This window comes from Pollachius pollachius (genome assembly GCF_949987615.1).
Source record: "Pollachius pollachius genome assembly, chromosome: 7".
In the NCBI taxonomy this organism is placed as follows: domain Eukaryota; kingdom Metazoa; phylum Chordata; class Actinopteri; order Gadiformes; family Gadidae; genus Pollachius; species Pollachius pollachius.
Genome location: NC_136940.1, coordinates 3443679 through 3468230, shown reverse-complemented (window position 1 = coordinate 3468230; position 24552 = coordinate 3443679). Strand labels below are relative to the sequence as shown.

Sequence of the window (24552 nt, the reverse complement as noted above, 5' to 3'; positions counted from 1 at the left end):
AGACCTGGCTCATGTTTAGAGTACGGGGTGGGGGGAGGTTCGGAGAGAGAGTAATTGGAGGTTCTTGATGCCCTGCCTCGTTGTTTCAGCGGCGGTGGAGAGGAGTGAGCAGCCAGGAGCTGCCTTGTAGTTGCCTGTAGGTGGTTTGTTTCTGTATAGCAGTCTGGACCAGGTTTAGAAAGAGGAGTAAAAGAATCGGGGCGGCTGCGACAATAGCGCGCTTTGTTCTTCCAGGCACATGTGTCGTGGTGAAGTGAGGGGCAGGCGGATGAGAGGGTTGGGTTTCACTGCAGCCTTGGTGGGGAGGCAGACGGCTGGTTGGCCGGTATAAAAAAAAGGAAAGGCCTGCTGCTCCCACCATTGAAACTTTTTAATACTAATACCAAATTGATTTACACGACATTTTCTCAAGGTTTTTAATATTTTGTATACAACAATGGTACATTTTATACACAAGAGCATTCAGTCTGCCGGCAAAATCAACAAATTAATTTAAACATGGCATTTCAAGGTTGTGGTTTAATAATTATTTACACATTGGTGGTTCACTGTTAGCTGGTGGAAAAGGGTGCATGTGAAACGTCAGTTGACAGGTGACAAATTAACACACAATATCAAGTTATGGTCCGAGTTAACGCACAGAGAAGGGGGGTGATTGCGTCATTGAATAATGTTGGTTTTACAAGGTTCAAGCGGAGAGGAGTGACTGCAATAGAGGGGACAGCAGTACGGGTTGTGTCACGGTCGAAGCAGTGACCCCGACCTCAGGTCCTCGGACAGCGTCGCCACGGTAACATTGAACGACGCCGCAAGTCTGAGGTCTTCTGGAAGCTGCTGCCACGGGAACACAGCGGATCCGGGGCCGTGTCAGTCCGGGCGGGCGAGTGAGACCCGTTGCCGCGGTAATGCAAGCGGACGCGTTGTCTTCTGTGCGAGGGGGGGGGGGGGGGGGCGGCGTTGTCGTGGTAACACCGCCCAAACAACGCTGGGGTCGTCTCCCCCCCTCAGTCTTCGGACAACAGCCGATGGATGTGGTCCTTCCGTCTCTTCAGAACGTCCCGGAAGTCACCCTGCAGAGATTTGTTTATTAAAAATCAGTTAAAAAAGGGCTCAAAAGCAGTGGTACGACCCATGCTGTGCTGGACCGGCCGCAGTCGACACGACTCACCGCCGAGGACAGCTTCTCCATGTAGTGGACCAGCCTCTGCAGCTCGCGGTCGTCCTGCTCTCCGCTCCAGCTCTTGATGGGAACCGTGTTCATCAGCTGGAAGAGAAGCCGGCCCAGGAGACATTACTTACTGCCGTCCCGTCTGTCCCTCCTCGTCATTATCATCATCCTCATCACAGCCAATAGGCATGTGGAGGGTCACATGCTCTGTGTCAGCACCGTGCACCAATGGCAACGCGCCAACCCCACCCGGAAAGGTCTCCACTGGGGGGGGGGGGGGGCTGAGCCCAGGGCCTTCTAGTGGTGAGGCGTTAGTTCTGACCCCTGCCAGGCAGAGCCCCGCCCGTCCACAGCCCAACATGTCCACCGTGACGTGTGGAAACCACAGCAAGAGTGGATACAGGACGCATACAGCAAGAACAAACGCTAACCGTTTTCCCGTTGGTTCTGGAGACTAAGAAGAAACAGGCATGATGGAAAATTAACTGAAATGAAGTTGACTTCGGCGCCCAGGAGAAATATGAGCTTTCTGGAAACTTATCTTAGACGGCTTTGGTGTGTAGATGGTTAAGCTCCGTCTGAGCAGCGATTTATTAAATACCCAAGTCTGAGGAGTAGGATTCCGGGACACCTATTTCACATCGCTGCGTATATTTCTGCATCGGCGAGTAACCAAATGTAGGTTGGTCTGAGAAAAAGTGGAATCGGTGCACCCCTGCTTAAAGCCGTACTAGTTAACCTGTTAAGGCCTATTTCACAGGCCTCCTGCCCGAAATGACATGCCCAAAATGAATAGAGTATGCCTCCACAACTACAAGGCCTATATGAATAAAGTTGGTTTCAAAAAGAAGGTAACACCTGTGAGGTGGCTGCAGAAGTGTCAGAATCAATATAGATGTTACTGTGTCAGAGTAAATTCAGCTAGAACATAGTAAGAAATGTCAATTTTCGCCTAGAGAAAACACATTATTTAGAGTGAACACCACCTTGAAACTATGGGATAGTAGCCCAGAACCTTTAGGGAAACATTTAACAACATCTGATGAGTACCCTGTTCCAGGATAAATGCTAATAAAGTGAATAAAGTGATTTTAGAGAGGTTTTAGTACAGGTAGGTCTAGGCGGACTAAATGGTGCCATTTGGGCACCATCAGTGCCATTTGACCTTTCTAAGGTACCAGAGTGTAAAACTAATTTTATTCATTCCAGCCAAATTCAACAGATTTGACTTGTTTTGAAAATTCACCCAGACCTCTATACATTTTCCAAGTTAAAGAAAACCATACAATCTAAATGAAGTTTGACTCCAACTGGAGCAGATATATTTGAGAACAACATATAATAAAACCAAACTGCAAAAAACAAAAAGGTAAAAACACAGCTAAAGAGTACAATCACTAGGGATAAAGACACACACAGAGACAGAGAGAGACAGAGACAGAGACAGAGACAGAGACAGAGAGAGAGAGAGAGAGAGACTGGCAGCAACTTTGAACAAATATAACTAACTAACTATATACACTAAGGGCTGTCATGCCACTGCTGGAAGCAGTTCTTTTTGGAAGTGAAGCACAAAGGGATCTGGCACTTCCTGCAGTACAATTAATCCGTGACCAGTTCTGGCAACAGCAAGTCACTGTCGTCAGAAGAGGACTCGAGAGGGACTACAGTAGCCCCACTGTCGCTAGTAATGATAGCAAATGCCTCCGCAAACGTATAGGTCTTTCTCCTGTCTGCCATTATTTATTTGAAAAGAATAACAAATGGAAAAAAAAAAAGCAAGAAAATACAAAATAACTAGCTAACTACTAGCTAACTAGGAATGCAAACGTTGTAAGAAGCGTGTTGTAGGAGCGTATGTCTCTGTCTAGCCGGAGGGTCTGCTCGGAGAATGTTTTTGGCGCTTCTGCCGCGAATTATGCTGACCTTCCAGTCAAACGCGGGAAGATATATTGGGTATGCATCGGTCAATTTGGATGATTGACCCTTCTACCGAACCGTTGGAGCAAATAGAGTCGAGGGACAGTCAAATCGAGGGACCCAAATCCATGTAAAAAAAAAAACACCATTCGCCAATCAAAAGTATCACACTGTATGTTTTTTATTTGTTTATTTATTTATTTTGCTCTTCTTTGGCTGCTAGTTCAGTGAGTTTTCGTCGTAGAGTGATGAGAGGGATATCATTGGAATCGGTGGAGCCTCAGCTTTCATATGACATATATTTCTGTGGGTGGCATGAAGTAGCGAAATCGGCGGCGGCCAGTATGCGCGCATGCACGTTTTGCATGTTTTGCTACGGGCTCATTTAGTTGCTCGGTGTTAGAATTGTGTTTTGTTTAGGTAAAAATGGTTATCATGGGCTTTTAGCCGAGCTTCTTCCCGTTACGTGGGTATGCACCATGGACATGTTGGAGCATGGTGGTGCTGTGTACAGCACACGTTGGCGCAGTTGCCCCCGCGCCTGGGGGTTTAAGAGGTTAAGGGAGGCGGTGTGCAGGGTACTCACGTGGTAGGGGTAGGTGTGGGGGGCGTTGTCCAGGATCACCGTCTTGCTGAGGTCCCGCTCCAGCATGTTGAGGTCCTTGATGTAGTGGCCCATCACACAAGTGCAGTGCTCCTGGTACAGCCGATGGCTTCAGGGACCGAGGGAATGGAGACAACGCCAGGTTAACCCCCCCCACACACACACACACACACACGAGATGTGGACACTGTACACACCCAGGGTGGATTTGGAGTTTGGACAATCGGGTTCTCTGTCATGGTTCAACCTTGACTCTGAGGAGCCAGAGGCAAAACATCCGCAGGAGTGCTGGGAAAGCACTTGAGACCAAAAAAAACGACACCGCATTTGGACCAAGGTTGTGTTTACGACAAATGTCCCAAGAAGCCAACGGAGAAGCCAACTCTGAACACAGAACACATCCAGCGGGGTGCTGATGAAAGGAGGGGGGGGGGCGGGGGTGTCTTGTGACTAACGTACCGAAACAGTTTCCTCTGAGGGTCCAGAATGTCCAGCAGCTTCTCTGCGTACGCCTTCTTGGCAGACGTGTAAACGAACATCTGCAAATACAGAGTAAACACACGGAAAGGTTGAGTTGTCTGGTCCGAAAAACCCGAAACACCCGTGCCACCGGCAGGATATGCCTGTGTGCAATGCTAACCCAATGCTATGCTGCGTCGTGTTAACCCGGGGCTATGCTAAACCGACGCTACGCTCACCTGGTGCTATGCTAGCCCGCTTCATGACCCCGCCAACAATAAGACAGCACACCATATATGCTATAGAGCTTGGAGAAAACCACCAAACCTCTTGCCGGATAACTGCGGACTCTTAAAGATGACCCTGCCCACAGGCTGGGACAACACGCATGTCGTAAGTCCTTGCACAAAACAAATGTTTAAAAGTGAGCCCATACCTCGTAGACTTTGGCCATCGCTTTGAGGAAGTCCTTGACGTGCGGACGGAGCACCACGTAGACCTAGGGAGAGGGAGAGACGGTATTAGAACCATGGGGACCCTCCCCTTACTGCTGCCAGATCTCTTGAAGGACTAGACCTCTCAGAATCGTGTAGAGAGTTATGGACCAGGCGGTGGTGTTTTCAAAACAACCGTCCAATACGTCTAATAGGATCACTTGCCCATAGCATTTCTATTGTTCTTCATTTGATTGAATACATCCAGCCCGTTTCACTTCATTTTGTATTCATATTTTCAAGTACTGCGATGATATGAAACCCTTTGTTCCCTGCGCCCAAAGGGTTGCAACATTGACACCAGTGTTTCCGCTAGAAAAAAAATGTGTGCCGGTCATGTGACCTGGAAGGTTTCATTTTAACGTATTTTTTTTTTTACTTTCGATATTTGCCAGCTGTGAAGCGTGCCGCTGCTGACTTAGGCAAATGTATCGAGTGTGTCTCTGCTGCTTGCAATGCGCATAAGCCTCGTGGCTCTTCCTTCCCCAAGGCGGCTTTGCTGAGCAGTCTTTATTAGAGCTTAGATCGGGCCCAGAAAATCCAGCCCGACCCGGCCCGACACATTAACTGTAATTATGAGCCCGAGCCCGATTTCAACCCGACATTTTTTTAATACATGTGTAGCTTTGTACACATTTGTCACTTAGGCTTACTCTGCTAAATATATATGTACGGAATAATGTATAGAACGCCGGTCATTATCGGGAGCTTATATTCGATAATGACCGGCAACGTTCTATACATTATCCCGCTTATTACACGGCTACTTGCCAAAACGGAAAAAATAACTTCACACAGTGTGTCTTTTTACAATTTATTCGTTACCAGCAAGAGGCTGGGGTTGACAAGTTACCGGACTACTACTGCAAGTGAACGGAGCGTTCAACGGCATTGAGAAGACCCGTGTAATAAAGGCCATGTATTTCTGTTTATGGCATAGATTTCTCCTCCGATTAGGCCAATAAAGCAATGATAAAAAAAAAACAAAAAAAACACAAAGGCTCGATCAAAGGCCCGGCCCGACCCGGCTCAAGGATAGAAGCGGGAAATATCGGCGGGCCGGGTCGGGTCAATCAAAACCCTCATTGTTTAACATGAATTGGCTAAACAAATGACCACTGTAGCATATTTAAACATAATTCAAATTGTGCAGAGAATTATTTCCATTGGTCATTCTGACCGGAGAAATTTAGAATTTTCGGTCCTCCTCATTTTTTGCCGGTCAATGACCGGTAATTACCGGACAACGGAAACTCTGATTGACGCCGACAGAGTTAAAAATGGTGTTAGATCTACATTAACAGTCGATGCCCGCAGACCTACCTTGTACTGGTGGTCCTGGAAGGTGGTGTTGAAGGTGCAGTCTGCGTTCTCGATCACATTTAGCGAGCTGAAGAGGAGCGTCTCGTCCTGCAGACAAACATTCATATATATTATGATAAAATATTACTATATTATTATATTATATTCACTGTGCGTTGGCGGGCGGGTGGATGGACACACACCATGGGGTTCCCTTTAAAAAGTGTTACTCACAGTTGCCGTCTCCCATATTTGCCGTGTTCTAGTAATTAAAACGCAAGCAGGATCTTCTACGGAGGCTATCAGATAGCCTTGAGTGCATTGCTCCTAGTTAAAATGTTTCAACCCAAACGTCTAAGCCCTACCTAAACGTGCATCTTCATTTACTTTACATTTTGTATTTACAGAAAACGCCTTGGATATAAATCTCTGCTAAATGACCGAACTGTAAACATAGTGATACGATTTACAGTCTCACCGAAGGCCTCGTGCAACAGATTCACAGGTCGTAATGGGACCAATAAGGATACCCAGACAACATCTGGCTGTCATCATTATTTAATGGACTTGGGACCCCTGGTTGCCGGGGAAACCAGACACCTGTTGCTGTGAAGCCGTGCCAAGAATTTAATCTCAGCCACCCAGAAATCTCCCAAGAGCATCAAAGGCCCATCGCCATGGCTGCTGGAAACATAAATTCAGCGAGGAAACGATTCTTAAGCCCTAAACCAGTTCCTCAAATTCCTTCTCAAGACCAAGGTGACAATTGTTAACCAGAGCTTTCTGCTGAATCCACACGTAAGGAGCTTATGGTGTGTGTGTCTCTCTCAGTATAATAAGTCTGTGTGTGTCTGTGTGCGTGTCTCTCAGAATGGTGTGTCTCTCTCAGTATAGTGCGTGTGTCTCTCTCAGTATAGTGTGTGTCTCTCTCAGTATAGTGTGTGTGTCTCTCAGTATAATAAGTCTGTGTGTGTCTGTGTGCGTGTCTCTCAGAATGGTGTGTCTCTCTCAGTATGGTGTGTGTGTCTCTCAGTATAGTGTGTGTGCGTCTCTCAGTATAGTGAGCATGTGTATCTCAGTATAGTGTGTTCATGTGTCTCTCCCAGTATAGTGTGTGTGTCTCTCAGTATAGTGAGCGTGTGTGTCTCAGTATAGTGTGTTCATGTGTCTCTCCCAGTATAGTGTGTGTGTGTATCTCAGTATAGTGAGCGTGTGTGTCTCAGTATAGTGTGTTCATGTGTCTCTCCCAGTATAGTGTGTGTGTCTCTCAGTATAGTGAGCGTGTGTGTCTCAGTATAGTGTGTGTGTGTCTCTCTCAGTATAGTGTGTGCGTGTCTCACCCAGTATAGTGTGTGTGTCTCTCAGTATAGTGAGCGTGTGTGTCTCAGTATAGTGTGTGTGTGTCTCTCTCAGTATAGTGTGTGCGTGTCTCTCCCAGTATAGTGTGTGTGTCTCTCAGTATAGTGAGTGTGTGTGTCATTAGTACAGTGTGTTGAGGAAGGGGATTGGGCGGTGGTTGGGTGCTATGCAGACTGACCAGGTCCAGCACTAAGGTGCCGTTGGGCGTACTCCTCATCTTGGGGGGGATGTCGCGGGGGCTGGCCTTGTACTGTTCCGAGCGGGCTGGGATGTTCTTGATGAAGGTGAAGCTGGGAGGAGGAGGAAGAGGAGAGGTTAAACGTGGCTGTCCATCAAATACAAAAGTCAATCAGTTTGATCTGACGATACACTGCATGTATAATGATAAAGACCAGCTGCCCCTTTGCAAGTTTTCTATTATGTGTCATCTGTACTTTAGAGAATAAATTTGTAACACAAATCGATGACAAAACAATATTCTTAAGAATCAGGCCTGTAGTCATGCTTTCCTTTTATCTTCACTGATACACTTTCACTTTCTATGTGAGCAAACCTTTACAGGGATTTGATTCGGGTAAATCTGCCAGCAGATGCAGAACCCACTGCCCTTCTCCCTGAACAGAGAACCCACGACCGGCCTTCAACCGGTCTCCCGGGAGACGGAGAACCAGACTCACGGGCTGAAGACGTCTTCGGCGTCCTCCTCCCCGGCCAGCAAACCCATGGCCCCGTAGCCGAACACGAACCGCTCTGGACTCATCAGGATGTCCTGGTCCTCAACGGGACTGCTGCTGTCTGCACACACACCGCCGCCGAACACACAACACAGTTAATACACCTACACAACGCCATTAAAACACCAACACAACGCCATTAAAACACCAACACAACGCCATTAAAACACCAACACAACGCCATTAAAACACCTACACAATGCCATTAAAACAACACAACGCAATTAAAACAACACAACACCATTAAAACACCAACACAACGCAATTAAACACATAAAAACACCAACACAACCCCATCAAAACATGTTAAAACATCACCATCACAACACCATTAAAACACCACCCCAACACAATTAAACACCAGCAACACAACCCCATTAAAACACCAACACAACACCATTAAAACAACACAACGCAATAAATTAAACACATTAAAGCAACACCAACACAACCCCATTAAAACACGTAAGAACACCACCAGCAACACAAAAACAACACATTTAAAAACCTCTACCATTGCGACGCTTACTGCAAACTGTGTCCTTATGAGCATAAGCGTGCTCAAAGAAACGTGAGTCACAACAGGCTTGGATTACTTAAACCCATCTCATGCTTGTGTAAATGCTTGTCTCTGTTGGTAAGCCTAGTTGGAAGTTTTTTTTCGATGTTCTGTTCAACTGTATGGTCCTGCATTTGTCCTATTCGCTGATACGAATCGTTCATGTATATTTCCTAAATGTAATCAGTCAACCGTTCCTCCTCCTCCTCCTCTTTATTGATGGGGGGGGGTTGTCATGGGATATAAATACTGTGCCAGTAAGAACGGTGTTCCTTACTGTACACATCCCGGCAACAATTAGTTTTCACAGTATTTATATTATTACGGTGTACTCAATTGGCCTATATTGTACTATACTAAATAGGGCTGATAGAAGTCCATCTTCTTTCATTTCGAACACAAAAAGCTGACAGGAATAAAGAGGAACGTCTGCGTCGTTGTATTGCGACAGGTTAATCGGTGTGTAAAAGCGATCGGCCATTAAGCTGAGGCCCTAAGACTAGCGTGTGGACGTCCGAGGGAAAACCTGGACCTGGGGGGCCTTGAGCGTTTGGGGCCACTCACTCTCTTTGCTGGGCGTGAGGAAGCGGGACAGGGGCGAGTAGAATCTCCCGGACGTGGAGCTCCGCGGCCGGCTCCGCTCAGGCTTCATCAGCGACAGGCAGCGCTGGGTGAGCGGTCTGACGGGCGTGGTGAAGCCCGGCTCTGGACCATCATAGCGGACGAAGGAAAGGGAGAAAAAAAATCATCGGTGAGCGTCGAGGTACCCTATGACCACTGGGAGGTGCTCCGTATTCAACCACCGGAGCCCCACCTTTGCCCCGTGCGACGACATCCTCGACGGCGACGGCTCGCTTTCTCCCTCGGGGACGCCTCGTTGCCATGGGAACCTCATCGTCGGACGCGGGGCTGACCGAATCAATCACCTCGGGGCTGACCGAATCAATCACCTCGGGGCTACCTGCGTCAACCCCAACGGGGCTGCCTGCGTCAACGATCACCTCGCAGGCTAGCTGTAGGGAGAAATGAGACCGGACCGTTACAAAGTGGACGTTCATCAACTCCGTGGGACAACGTGTTGTTTGCTCTTTGTTTTCAATTACCCATCCACTTTGAAAGTCAAGTCGCATTTAGGACGATGGCATATGAAGACTACAAATGAATCATAAAAGGACAGGCTGAATCTATAGGTGTAAATATGGCTGATCTAGGGTTAATAACTTACGTGTGTGGGACAGTTTATGGACGACATTAAAGCACTAGCCTACTACATCACAATAAACGCCAATAAAACGTCTTATGATTGTTGCTGTCAACGTATTGGCTGATTGCTAGACAGGACAAGGACTTGAAAACAAAGTTTCCTACGTGAACCCTACGGAGAGTTCACAGGCCCCCATGACGTGACCTACTTCTGCTTTGACCCCCTACGACACATAATCCGCCCCCCTGTGACACCCATCAGCTTCAAAAGAATAATGGGTCAGATCATATCTTGTAACGTCACTAACCCGATACTCAAAACCTCAACAGAAGTCAAACACCTACTCGAACCACTGATTTGGTTGTGCGTTAATTCATCATAGCAAAAACACAAGGCTTTACATGAGACCACTTCAATGCCAGCCGGACCAGGGTAACATTTCTTATTTATTTCTGGATATAAGTGGCAGCCGCATACCTTAAAGGAATGTTGGTTGGCACTTCTTTCTATGAACATCCTAACGGTAACGACAGCGATTTATTGTTGTTTTTCTTTCTTCTGACAAATGTACTTATTCTAAGTCGCTTAGGACCAACGCGTCTGCTGAATGCCCTAAATCTAAATACAAACGCAGGTGTGTTTAAATTAGCATTAGCCGCTGTGTAGCTGGAGCTAGCTCCTCGGCTTCCCCATCGGGCCCAACGACCAGCCAACCAAGCCAACTACATGGCCCCCAGTAGTACCATATGATACAGTATTACATGGTAGCACACGGTGTGAACCTACGGTTATGATCTTCCTCGGGGTGGGCTCTGTAGTGCGGCTCAGCTGCGACCTTCTGTTGGCTCTGGAGCAGCGCTCCTCGTCCTTCTTTCTCTTCTGCGGGTCGACCACCGGGCGTCGAGACCTCAGCCTCATTTTCTTCGCCACAAACCGAGCGGTCCAAGAGCATTAAAAAAAAAACAGCGAAGGACGTCCAGGGAGATCTAGACGGAGTTGAACGAACTGGTGCTGTCTTTGTTGTGACCTACCTAGCTAGCGCAACTCGCCCTCGAACCGAAACCGTGTTTGCTGTTTAAATCTGCCGGGCGCGGATAGGTTGGCGTCCCGTAGACGTCACTGCTGGGCGGGGCTTCGCGGCGTACCACTTGGCCAACTGGTCACGTGTCAGTACCATGGCGGCGTTCTTTTAGAGTCTGTGCTCTTCTAGACATGATAATCTTTCCTCCTCTTACCTATGTCATACAGTCTGTGCTCTTCTAGACATGTGTTATACATTCTATAATCTATACTCCAGAACTAAGTCGTACAGTCTGTGCTCTTGTAGACGTGTGTTATACCTACATTATATTATCTATAGATAGATAGGAATAGATGGATTTGATTTCCATTATTTGTAGGTCAAATTTTGTTCTCTTTTTACCCATGACTAGTGACATGCATTGAGCAAATGAGAACAAAAAATAAAATTAAGTTTTTTAAAGTGTCACATACAAATGCTTCATTTTTTTGGTGTCAACGGCTCACAAAACATTTCAAACATTAGTTTACTGAATGCCTTTATTTATTTTCAAACCATTATATGCATTATTTTCTGTTCTGATTTTCTTTTAATTCTTAAAAGAAGAAATATGTGTAGTAAGCCAAGTGGATTATACCAAGTTGCACCAAATCAACATCATTGTTTAAAAGTTGTCTATAGTCCGAGAATGATAGGAAGACCGAGACGGGCTCTGCTATAGCCTCGTTTTATTTCGAAGTTATTTTGTGTTTCAATGAAGTTACCCTTAAGGGCACTGTTGATGCAACGTCATGCCAGATTTAAAGTTGTAATGAGTAAAATGTCAAAAAGCTTTTACCTTAAAATTACCTGGACTTATCTGTAGTGAATGCTGATCGATAGGGATTACAATACAGTTATCAATAATATCACATCCTATAACTGATATATTCTAGAAATAAAAAACGATGTCCGGGCTACGCTAGTTCACGTCACAGGGTTACCTAGCCAATGAGAGGGCACAAAACAGTTCTTTAGAATTCTGAAAGTTTCCCCCCTACTGGCCGAGGCTCAATATTACACATTGGGACTTTCATGGTTACGTGAGGTAGTTTCAGGAAACAGGGCAACAATCTTTCTAAAATGTAAAATAAACCAGTCTCCAGGTTAAGATGACAATTGAGAAAGTTAAAATTTTATTTAAGATTCAAAATAATAGTATTCACACAAACATATTAATGAGTAAATAGGCATTAACAAGATCTCCCCCCCCCCCCCCCCCCCCCCCATCCCCCCCTCAAAGAAAGAAAATAAAAAAAAACGTTGTATATAGTCAAAATTGATCTCACATTCGGAAAAGCATGTTGATAATGTATAATCTGGGACTTGGACCCAGCTAACAACAAAACAAATCAACAAAGAGGCCCATCTCCGTGTTCCTCTTAACTTCTACTATGTCTACAAGTAGCAGAAAGAAAAAAAACTACTTCTCATCTGTTCGAATAAAAACATGGTGGGGGGAAGAAAACAAAAGACAAGAAGCACATGTTGATATAGGCCTAACCGACAGAAACGCGGTGCTCCTGCAAATCCATCGTCCTAAGAAGTAGCAGCAAGCCAACCGGTCGCACCCAGCGCTACAATGTGACTGGTGGCGCTCCTTTGACCAATCAGACTGCATGCACTGCATCGTAGTGCTACACGTAAGAAAAACCTGTAACACGCCTTTAAAAAAAATAATAAAAAACCAGAGAGTGTGAGAGTGTAAAGTGGATTCGATTCGTAACTCATGCGCTAACTCTGTACGCGCTAAACTGTTACGACCGACCTGTCAGGGGTCACGTGTCTGTCACACTGGAGGTAGATGTAGGTTTTCCTGAGAATTCCTAAAAAAAGACAGCCTTGGATACGATTTGAGATTTTCCGGATTATATGGAACACTTTTTTTAAAACTTTTTTTCACACTGCTGCAAAGCGACACCTGCCCAAGTGTCTTCCAGAATCATCACCAACGTCACATATCAATATAAGTAGCAGTATATCATCACTTCAATCTTTGATTAGTTCTTTTCTGTATGTAATCTCTGTGTGCAGGGCTGGATACAGCATATCTTTAAACGGCAAGAAATTAGCAACAAACATTTTTAACAAACAATAATATAGACATGATATAATCTGTAGCCCTGAAAAAAAGCAAATTTGTTAATAAATCTTTACATAGGTTAATTCCTACAATCGTCACAGCAGAAGGCATCGATGCCCCACCACGGTATTCCTCTTCATGTCTATCATGTACATTTGATGGTAGACTTTGTAATTAAATAAACAATCCATGCCATAAAAAGGGACAAAGCCAAGTGGTATGGACTGTTTCCATGTGAGGGGGACAAGACAAAGACCAATACGTTTGAATAAACACGTAGAATATAATCTACAAGTGACTCTAGTTTGAACAAAGACCTGAATTCCCCAGGGCTAACATTATGATTGAGACTGCCTTGAGGAGAGAAGATCTGATTGAAGATCTGCGATTGTGCGTTGTTACGAAACATTCCACTAGGGGGCACTGTTACCCAACACATAATTGAGATGTTGAACCCTTCCTGTTTCCCTTAACCCTGCCAAAATAATTATAGTAAATTCTCATCCAATGATGTTCGGATGACATCAGATTGTCCGGTAGTTTTCGAAACAATATATATTTTTATTCTACCCTAAATTCCAATTCATATTATGAACCAGCATAAACCAAACACCTTTTTTTGTATAAATATCACAGGGCTTTGTTTAATTGCTCTGTCCTGAGTACACTTTTCCTTATATTAAGTCCTTGAGGTAGACAGAGGAACTTTGCTATGCTCACACCCATACGGATCCATTCAGCATTTAGGGTACATAGAAAATATCCTCTGATTGTCGCTATCCAGCTAGCTCTGATCTCCCATCCCACTGCTTGCATTGAACTGATGGGCAGGTGCCAGCATTATACCCTCGAGGGGGGGGGGGGCTTAAAGGTCATGGGGTCAATCTAAAACCACACTGCTGACCCTTTAGATTGGAGATTGATTGAATTGTCCGTGCGTACTTCCTGCCCTATTGCCCCACCTCCCTCAATCCCCTTTATAGGCCACTCAGTGTTTCAACGGCCATGAGAGAATGTCTTGCTTTGATTGTCAGCCATTTTCCCAAACTGGAGCTGAGCTGTGACATCTGAGTCAGGGAAAGCAGAGAGCGAGGGAAGGTAACGGAGGTGGTGACTAAAAAGAGATTTACATTACATTAGATTTCCGTTGATCATTGTAGTTCACCATGATGTCTTGTTTTACCATCACAACTAGTGGCTGATTGCATTCAGCAAATTGAGTAAAAACATACCAAACAACACATAATAAAAAAGCTGAAAATGCGCATTTCAAGGCAACCCATACTTAAAAAACAACAGCCAAGCCAAGTCCTCACAACATAGTGTGGTGCTCTGGATACCCCCGCCCACCCAAAGGCAGATGTCATGCAGAGGAAAGACAGTACAGACATTTAGTTGTCATCAGAAAAACGCTCATTTGCAAAACTGCAAAGAATAGAGGCATCTACAAGTTTTAAAATATGTTGATATCCATCTCTGTGTTCCAGAAAAGGACTAATTTTTATCTGCAAACCTTAAAACTAGAAAACTATTCAGGAGAGGCCTTTCAGAAGATGATAGCGCCAAAACGAATGATAAGAATACGTAGAAACCGAAACAATCAAATGATCATGAAGCAAAAGGTCATGTTGTCAAGTCATGTCAATTTTAAAACGTTGACCCACTTTAAAAAGGTTACATGACCAAAATATGCCTCTATACAGGAGAGTATGGGAGTGAAGATATGAGAGGGTTTAAATCCGTTGGTCGACAGGCTCTGAGCACTGATACATTAGCTAGCAACCTTTAAGCAGACCACATTTCCAGATAATAAAAAAACCAGTTGGTTCGACTATGGCTATTTTTAGTAGCTACATAGCCAACCAGAGAGATACAGTCACCAGTCACGGTTTAACAAAATGTAACTTTCATTTTGTTTCACTGTCAGCAGTTGTAATGGCCACACAATTGGCAATAAGGCCCAAAAAAAACAAAACTAGCAACCCCAAGTCATTCCTGTAAGCATGATAAGAGAAGAGGTATACTGTGCACACTCATCTTGTAATATGCTATGCTAAGCTAAGATAAGCTAAGCTAAGCTAAGGCCTCAGAAGGAACAGAAACCAAACACCGTGGGACTGCGGTGATTGTGCGGTGAAGGACATAATGAGCAGGACGCACAGGCTCGTAATGGCGGGGTTATTGATCAACCCTTGTTGCCATGGCGTTGTGGGAAGGGACCCGTGGGTGGTGGATGAAAGCGTTAGCGAGACGTTGACGTCTGAGATAACACCCGGACCGAGGCCGAGGGAAGAATTCTGGTTCTGGAAGCAGGAACCAGAAGCTCTCGAGTCAAGAGGAGGACTGCTTTATGGCTTTCCCAGTAGCATCAGAGAAAATATATCAAATGTTATATCTTGGAGGAGGGGCTGATTCAACCATTCCAGCTGCACCATGCAAAAGCAATTGTTTCACACAATATGAGGTCACGACGGTAATTCATTATATATGCCCTGAATAAAAGTACATACACTTTTTAAAGCTTTCCTTCTGATTAAAAATAGAGGATACTGATAATCTCCTTTTTTTTCTTTTTTAAATAAAACCCCCCAAGTATATTGGGGAATGTGTAGTTATTTTTCAGTAAGAATTGTTAAAGATTACAATAATATCCAACAAGAATAACAATAATAATAATGATAAAAATATTAATAAAAACAATAATATTGTAAAAAGAAAAAAATATCTGAAAGGACAAACATTACTGTCAATCAGTAGCTGAGTGTGTGTGTTGGGGGGTTTGTATGTGTGCGTGTCTGCTAGTCTGTGTGTAAACAGTGCATTACCCTTCCTCGATAGAACCTCATTTCTCTTGTAATATGTACATTTATGTAGAAATATATTATTCACATGTTGTGCATATATCTTTTTTTTTTTTTTTTTCATATACTGGCTCTTTCTTTGGATTCCCGCTGGGTTCTGTAGCACAAAGAAACCGGATGGATAGTGATATAACCTGAGAGATAGGGTATGTAAAGTGGTCTGAGTTTCAGTTTGGAGTCTTTATGTTGAGTGTGTGGTTTTCTTCTTTTCCTTTTTTGGCATACACTATGTAGAAAAACGAGGTTGGTTTTTGGCTTGATTTAGCTTAATAGTTACAAAGTGGGCAGGGGGGGGGGGGGGGGGGGGGGGACGCTCCGGTGTTGTTATGACGACGGATTGCTTGAGGTAGGCGTGGTCGGGAGCTGCTGAGAGCCCCCGCGGCCCCCCATGGCTTTGCCGAGGGACGAAGGGCCCGTGAGGGCGGGGCCCGCACCCTGGGCGAAGAGGACACCTGCACACACACACACGACACACAAGAAACACACGTTAAAAAAATAATAATAATATTGTGTTCTATTTTGGCAGATAGTTTTACCCAAAGTGTCTTATACCATGAGCGCATTCTTAAAGCGCTATATTAACACCTTAAATATGGGGAAAGGGTTAACCTAGTAGTTGTTTGTGCTTGGCACACAGTTCTATGAACATCCTTACTGTACCGACACTGATATACTGTTGTTTCTCTTTCTTCTGACAAATGTACTTATTGTACGCTGCTTTGGATAAAAGCGTCTGCTAAATGCCCCAAATGTAAATGTAAATGCTAAACAACGAGAATTATTGTGATATTACTAGCACGGCTGGCCCGACCTATAAGCTTTGTAAGCTAGCACTAGCAGGGGAAAGAGCACAGCACACGTCGGGCCTGTCTGGTGTCACGTGACGGCGGGAGGTACCGACCGGTGTACATGACTCCGTTGAGCTCCACAGACATGCTGATGCTGCTCGCGGCGCTGGTGGTGAGGTTCAGCGCGGAGTCCTGCCGGCCTTCTGCCAGAGGAGCACACAGTACGTCTCATCAGATCACAGAGCAACCACCACTGCAAATACTAGTCAGTCCCTCCAGAAAAACGCGATTATGCGATCGCATAATTCAACGCATAATCAGCCAAAGTCTGCATATTCATACGGGGGCCGCATTTTTTCAAATATGCCGCACTTCCAACTCATAAATTGCCGATTTCCACGCAAAATATGGGGGGCTTGCGTGATTTCATAATCCCCGCATTTACGTTGCAAAACAGTCACATATATCTTAGCAGAAAGTTGAAAAATGTTGCGTTTACTTCACACAACTGCAGCCATTTCCCCATGTTGCCATGGGAACGTTATGAAGTGACGTAATTATGCGACGTGAACGTCATCGAAAAGCTGCATTTTTTTCGCAAGTTCCCGCAATTTCCGCGTGAAATTGCATAAATATGCCGCATATTTCATCGCATTTTTTAAGAAAACGTGCCGCATAATCAAGGATTTTTGGCCGCAACAATCACAAAAAATGCTGCATTTTTCTGGAGGGACTGGCTAGTTAGACGCAGGAGTTATAGTCGGACACCTCTATTTAATCGACACAGTACGTCATGATTGCGCTGACGTTGGGGCTCATGCCGCGAAACGTGACAGTGCACCAAACTTGTCACAAAATGCCCGCTATCTTTATAAACTTAGGCGAGAGAAGGAGGATTTCCTCGCCGTCGCCTGCTGGTGTGATTCTGGGTATTCTTCACAGAGACAAACCACCGGGAGACACACATTTCCTGAAAGACATGTGAACAAGGTGTTCTAAACTAACTGCGGGATTCCCCTAAAAAGGAAACATACTCATGTGTGAACATATTTACAAATGTTCGCCGTATAGACGACCTCCAAGTTACATTTCCTCGTTTACGAGAACATTGTGGTAACAAGTTTCAGTTTCAGTACTTTTGGGACTTTTCTACAAATTTTATTTAATTCTGAAAAGGTAGGTAAAGCAGGTTGGCTGATACCCGGATGGTTGCTAGTTCGATCCCTGGCTTCTCCTAGCCGAGTGTCGAGGTGACCCTGAGCGAGACACCTCCAACCCTGACTGCTCCCGACGAGCTGGCTGTCGCCTTGCTTGGCTGACACCGCTGTCGGTGTGTGAATGTGTGAATGTGTGCATGAATGGTTGATTGTTAGGCAGTATTGTAAAGCGCTTTTTCGCTCTACCACGTTACATTCACACTACCTCCGTCCGGGGGGCTTTTTGACGTATCCATGTGTTTTCTCGGGTGGTATTACAAAGGCTATTTCATTTGACAGTGTATTTGCGTATTTTTGCATAACGCGATCTGATTGGCCGACGGATCCGTTGCTGCCTGAAAAGTTGAACATTTCTCAACTTTTTCACACAGGCAACGGAGACGACAGAACGGATGGACCCACAATGCATTTCGAGAGCGCCCCATGCAAGGTCAATGAGATCCGACGACGGACGGACGTAGTGTGAATGTAGGGTGAAGAAAGTGCTGTATAAATTAGGGCGAAATCACGATGTAATAGAACACGATATGCAAATCTCAAAGGCTGCGATAAAAAAAAGAAAAGAAAAAAAAAAGTGATTTGTTACTGTTCCTGACCGGAAAACAGTACGATTCATTTATTTTTATTTTACAATTAAATAGTTAAATAAAGAAGTTTATAATATAAATTAATCCCAACACATCGGCCGGGCCTAAAGGAAAGAGCAGTTTTTATGTTGACTGCTTCCAATATTGTGTTGGTCATACTAAAGAATGTTTTTTTTTTTTGTGAATAATACACAACATAAGGAACTTAATAAATTATAAAAATCGCACATTAAATCGCAACCGCAACATTGGTCAAAATGATTGCAATTCGATTATTTCCCCAGATAGCTCAGCCCTAGTATAAATGCAGATCCATTGCCCATTCACCCAGTCCCTCACCCACACCCCCGGCCGGAGCGCCGCCCTTACCTTGGTTGTTGATGCGGACGTTCATGGGCATCTGGGCGCTCATGGCCAGCAGGTTGTGCTGCAGAGCCCTCTGGATCAGCCGCTGGTGCTCCTCCGCCGGCAGCGCCATCTTCTTCTCCGGCGGCTCCCCGGCCTCCAGCTTGTCCCGGAGCTGCTCCAGGGCCACCACCTGCGCCGCCATGGTGGCCTGCGCCGCCGCCGCCGCCTGCATGGCCGCCATGGAGTGCCTCGCCAGCGGGCTGCCGGTCAGCCGACCCATGGCGCCGAACCCCGACAGAGGGGGGCCCGCCTCCTCTTCTGACGGGACAGCAGAGAGAGGAAGACCCCCGGGGGACAGCCACCTCAGTACTAACGCAACCGGGGACACACACACTGCTGTTCACAGACAGCTCTTCATACAGTACTGACTCTTTATACAGTACTGACTCTTTATAAACAACCACCTCAGTAGTAACGCGTCCCGGGACACACACACTGCTGCTCACAAACAGCTCTTTATATAGTACTGACTCTTTATACAGTACTCACTCTTTATACAGTATTGACTCTCTATACAGTACTGACTCCTTATATAGTACTGACTCTATACAGTACTGACTCTTTATAAACAACCACCTCAGTACTAACGTGACCAGGGACACACACACTCTTTATACAGTACTGACTCTTTATATAGTACTGACTCTTTATAAACAACCACCTCAGTACTAACGCAACCATGGACAGACACACTGCTGCTCACAAACAGCTCTTTATATTGTAGTTACTCTTTCTACTAACTTTTTACACTAACTCTTTAGGCTAACTGCTACGCTAACTCTTAATACTAACTCTTTAAACTAACCCTTTTTGCTAACTCTTTATAAATGACTAACTCTTAATATAACCAGGGACAGACACAATGCTGTTCACCGAAAGCTCCAAAAATCCCCTTCTGAAAGATTGATCCGTTAACACAAAGGTGCTTCTCCTCGTTAGAAAAAACCCCTACCTTTCAGTTGTGGTTTCAGGGTTAATGTTTCTTCTTTAATATGTCAGGTCTGCTGCATCCGAGAATACTAAACTAACTCTTTTTACTAACATACTAAACCTATATACTAATTCCATGCAGCAAGTCAAAAAACGAAAAGAAGAATCAGGGCCAAAACAAATCCAGTCCTAAACAAGCTATCTCCGTTTACCAAAGCGCCGCGGAGCGATGCTGTCACACCTCCCCGCCAGCAGGGGGCCACATTCACACCAGCAACATCACAACACAGGGCTTCATACCGGTCTTGATCTTCTGGATGGGGGTGAGCGAGGTTCCGTTGGTCCCCAGGGGCATGCCGCCGTGCCCGTGGCCCTGCCCGTGTCCCTGTCCGTGGCTGGGCAGCTTGGGGGAGGACAACATGGTGGGGGTCCCGTTGGGGGAGTAGGTGAATAGCGAGCTGCCGAAGCTCTGCCGGCGGCCCTCACGCCGGTTACTGTCGATGGCTGCCTGGAGCTCGTTGGGGTTGCTCAGCGCCCGCTTGTCACACTCGTAGGGGTAGAGGTACTTCATGTATCTGGAGGGGAAAAGAGGTATCTTTTCTATTTATTGTCATTAGGGCCTGTTTTAATTTTCATTTATTCAAAGACATCAGAAGACCCATTTTTAACTGTTGACATAAGATGAGTTGGAAAGAGCGAGTGTTTGTTTATAACCCTGTTTATGTGTGAGTACTTCATGTATCTGGTCTGAAGCACAGGGAATAGGTACTTCATGTATTTGGAGGGGAACGAGGTATCTGGTCTGAGGTATAGGGTAGAGGTACTTTGTGTATCTGGAGGGGAAAGAGTCATATGGTCTGAAGTACAGGGAAAAGATACTTAATGTATCTGTAGGTGACAGAGGTATCTGGTCTGAGGTATAGGGTTGAGGTACTTCATGTATCTGGTCTGAAGTACAGGGAAAAGATACTTCATGTATCTAGAGGAAAGAGGTATCTGGTCTGAAGTACCGTATTTCCCGCACTATAACGCGCACCGGATTATAAGGCGCACCTTCAATGAATGACCTATTTTAGAACTTTTTTCATAAATAGGGCGCACCGGATTATAAAGCGCATAGCATAGAAGATACTGTGAGTGTGATACTGTGAGATACTGGGACTGTGAGTAAGCGCAGTAAAATGCTGTGTGCACTGACTACGATAGCCGTAATGCTGCAAGCGGTGTGGCTTTATCGTAGTCGTAGTGAAACATTTTATTATTATTATTAAATTGTTTCTATTGGTTTTTCATACTGAAACATTTTGACAGCGCCGTTTACAACCAGTATGGATCAACCAATTAACTAATTGATCCATATATAAGGCGCTCCGGATTATAAGGCGCACTGTCGTTTTTTGAGAAAATTACCGGCTTTTAAGTGCGCCTTATAGTGCGGAAAATACGGTACATCGTGGAGGTGCTTCGTGTATCTGGAGGGGAAAAAGGCATATGGTCTGAAGTACAGGGAAAAGATACTTCATCTATCTAGAGGAAAGAGGTATGTGGTCTGAAGTACATCATGGAGGTACTTCATATATCTGGAGGAGAAAGAGTAACATGAGGACACTGAGGAGCTCACGTCTGTGGTCTGGGGTAGGGAAGTGAAGGGTACTGGTAGGTTTGAATCTGACTAGAATATAAAATATCTGATGGCCAACACAGAGAAGGAAGTTTAGGTATCTGACCTGGAGATAAAGAGCAAATGAAGTAATAATTCTATGTAGCATGATGTATCTGAGGCGTAATGAAGAGTGTACAGGAACTTTGTATATCGTTCAGAAGAAGAAATTAGTTAACACTAATCTCTTTGGGTAGCTACTCAAGTTATTAATCAAGACGTGGCCAAATGTAAATAGTACTAATAGACCTGATCATAAGTGAAGCAGTAGAGCATCATTATGGAGATGATTACATAATTACAGAGAAACTTGAAGTAATTGGTTGGGACAATCAGATGTATAAAAATGGTCAATATTGAGTCATCAAGACTAGAGTTGATATTGATATAGCTCTGCTGATTCACTGTAAAGGGGTGAGTATTTGTACAATGACTTAACAGAACGTTTATGGTCTTCGATGTCTGGGTTAAGAGGTGTGCCTCTGTTCTATGACAAATATTTATTGTTCATCGCTATTGTGTATTCACTGTCAATAGGGCCTGTTTTAATTTGCATTTATTCAAAGACATCAGAAGACCAATTTTAAACTGTTGACATAAAATGAGTTGGCAAGAGTGAGTGTTTGTTTAGAACCCTGTTTGTGTGTGGGTAGTGTTTCTAGTGTGGTTCTGTGTGTGGGTGCATGCGTGCTTGCGTGTGTGCACACGCGTGTGGGGTAATGTGTGTAGCTCTGTGGAAATGTGTGTGGTTATGCATGTATGTGTCAATCAGTGGGTTTGGTATTGTGTCTATATAAGGGTATGCATATGAGTATATGCATGTGTGTGTGTCTTTGTGTATGTCTGTGTGTGTGTCTGTGGGTGCGCAAGGGCAGGTGCGCTGACGATGGAGGGCTGTCTGTCAGTCTGTGTGTGTGTGTGTAAGTGCACACATGCATGCGTCCGTGTCGTGTGCGTGTGAATGTGTAAGTAGGGTGAGGTGCGTTGGTGATGGAGGAATGCATGTGTGTGTGCGTACTTGTTTGTGGATATGCTTGCTTACGTGTGTGTGTGTGTGTGTGTGTGTGTGTGTGCGCGCGCATGTGTGTGTGTGTGTGCGACTGACTGTGTGCGCAGGGTGAAGGCGGCACTGGTGATGGACTGTGTGTGTGTGTGTGTGTGTGTGTGTGTGCGACTGACTGTGTGTGCAGGGTGAAGGCGGCGCTGGTGATGGAGGACTGTGTGTGTGTGTGTGTGTGTGTGTGTGTGTGTGTGTGTGCGCGCATGTGTGTGTGTGTGTGTGCGACTGACTGTGTGCGCAGGGTGAAGGCGGCGCTGGTGATGGACTGTGTGTGTGTGTGTGTGTGTGTGTGTGCATGTGTGTGTGCGACTGACTGTGCACAGGGTGAAGGCGGCGCTGGTGATGGAGGACTGTGTGTGTGTGTGTGCGTGCGTGCGTGTGTGCGCGACTGACTGACTGTGTGCGTGACTGACTGACTGTGTGCACAGGGTGAAGGCGGCGCTGGTGATGGACTGTGTGTGTGTGTGTGTGTGTGTGTGCGTGTGTGCGTGCGACTGACTGTGTGCGCAGGGTGAAGGCGGCGCTGGTGATGGAGGTGGGCAGGTGCAGCCCCTTGGTGATCTCCCTCCACAGCTTCTTGTTGATGACCTCCACCAGGCCGCCCTTCTCCGTCACCAGCTGGTACAGCATGAACAGGTCCAGCACCTGCTTGGCCATGATTGGGATGCGGTTCACCGGGGTCCCTGGAGGTCAGAGGTCAGAGGTCAGGGGTCACACGGAAACACACACACACATGCACACATCGGCAGACGCACATACATTGACAGACACACACACACACACACATTTACCCCCACACACACACAAGCCGACAGACACACACACACACACACATCGACAGACACAAACACATTGACAGACACACATACACACAGACACGCAAACCACTAGCCACTACACACACACATTAACAGATTCACCCACACACACATTGGCAGACACACACACACAGACACACACACACACACACACATTTACACACACGCACACATCGACAGACACACATACATTGACCGGCACACACACACAAACACACACACACACACACGTCGACAGACAAACTCACACACACCGACAGACACAAACACATTGACAGACACACATACACACAGACACGCACACACACAAACCACTAGCCACTACAACACACATTAACAGATTCACACACACACACACACACACACACACACACACACACACACACACACACACAGACAGAGGGGAGGGGCAAGGCAACAGCGAGGTTAATGAGTTTGGCCATGGAGCAAGGTGACCGCTTCTTCAGCAGCCAATGAGAAACAGGCCAGTGAACCGTTGCACAAATTAATGACGCTATTAAGGTCCTCTGGTATCTGATCTCATGAGAAGTGTTGATGAAATGTACACCTCAGGATATTAGCAGTAGTACGAATATGTGTAACGCTCATCGGAAATTGACATCTGGCTATCTCTTTGAAGCACTAGAGATAGCCCTGGCTAAAAGTACATAATGAACAGGCTATGTTCATAAGGACTAAGATTAGCCCAATTGGGACAGATAATCTATCATTTAACTTCCTGCAGTTGCAGAACCAAAAGACCCTCATTGTCGGTCAGTTCCGCGCTTCGCCCACCAGAGGGCGCTCCACCATCTGCGGGCTCTCCCGGCAGGGGACCCGCCCCTCAGCAGGCGGCAGCTCGTTCCCACCGGTCTGACTCAGCGGGCGTGAGCTCACACACCGTGAGTCGCCGCCTCGCACGCCAAAGAACAACAACACACACGCCGGAGTGCTGAATCAGCCAGGAGGCCGCCACAGACGGACAGACAGACGGGAGACCCTCACCAGACAGACCGGAGACACCCGGCAGACAGACGTGACTCATCCCATCCACCACTGCTGCCAAACCACTGATTTCTCTGAGTAGGTGTCATCAACCCCCCCCCCCCGATGACAGAGGTGCTAGGACGGAGGGACTGAGGTGGATGTGGTGGTGGAGGACGTTGGGTTGGGGATGGTGGAGGTGGAAGTGGTGGTGGTGGTGGTGGTGGTGGTGCCGGTGGTGGTGGAAGTGGTGGTGGTGGTGGAGGTGGAAGTGGTGGTGCCGGTGGTGGTGG

At 45.9% G+C, this 24552-nt stretch overlaps 3 protein-coding genes across 5 annotated transcripts in view; all 3 read right to left on the bottom strand.

Moving 5' to 3' along the window:
- Nucleotides 1-440: 440 nt before the first annotated feature.
- ctdspl3 (CTD (carboxy-terminal domain, RNA polymerase II, polypeptide A) small phosphatase like 3) lies at nucleotides 441-10858 on the bottom strand. Its single transcript, XM_079740146.1, has 11 exons — nucleotides 10590-10858; nucleotides 9414-9612; nucleotides 9164-9304; nucleotides 7984-8101; nucleotides 7485-7596; nucleotides 5969-6055; nucleotides 4588-4650; nucleotides 4152-4231; nucleotides 3675-3801; nucleotides 1169-1264; nucleotides 441-1070 (listed from the first exon to the last, which is right to left on the bottom strand). Exons 1-11 carry the CDS (start codon nucleotides 10719-10721, stop codon nucleotides 1005-1007), a joined length of 1221 nt encoding a protein of 406 aa, XP_079596272.1. The 5' UTR covers nucleotides 10722-10858; the 3' UTR covers nucleotides 441-1004.
- Nucleotides 10859-12105: 1247 nt separating this feature from the next.
- Nucleotides 12106-23161, bottom strand: LOC307078012 (AT-rich interactive domain-containing protein 3A-like). 3 transcript variants are annotated; one of them, XM_079739555.1, is made up of 5 exons: nucleotides 22957-23161; nucleotides 20038-20312; nucleotides 18769-19116; nucleotides 16709-16798; nucleotides 12106-16259 (listed from the first exon to the last, which is right to left on the bottom strand). In XM_079739555.1, exons 1-5 carry the CDS (start codon nucleotides 23112-23114, stop codon nucleotides 16132-16134), a joined length of 999 nt encoding a protein of 332 aa, XP_079595681.1. In that variant the 5' UTR covers nucleotides 23115-23161; the 3' UTR covers nucleotides 12106-16131. The 3 variants fall into 3 exon arrangements, with proteins under 3 accessions (XP_079595681.1, XP_079595683.1, XP_079595682.1); XM_079739557.1 differs by having other exon boundaries at nucleotides 18769-19062; XM_079739556.1 differs by having other exon boundaries at nucleotides 18769-19065; nucleotides 22957-23160.
- Nucleotides 23129-24552, bottom strand: part of LOC307077828 (uncharacterized protein) — a gene marked incomplete at its 3' end in the record, with an annotated part of 30636 nt that continues 29212 nt past the window's right edge. The window contains exons 4-5 of the mRNA XM_079739303.1: nucleotides 24071-24148; nucleotides 23129-23140 (exon numbers count right to left, since the gene is read on the bottom strand). Coding sequence (XP_079595429.1) covers nucleotides 23129-23140; nucleotides 24071-24148 — 90 coding nt within the window. The remainder of the gene's footprint in view (nucleotides 23141-24070; nucleotides 24149-24552) is intronic.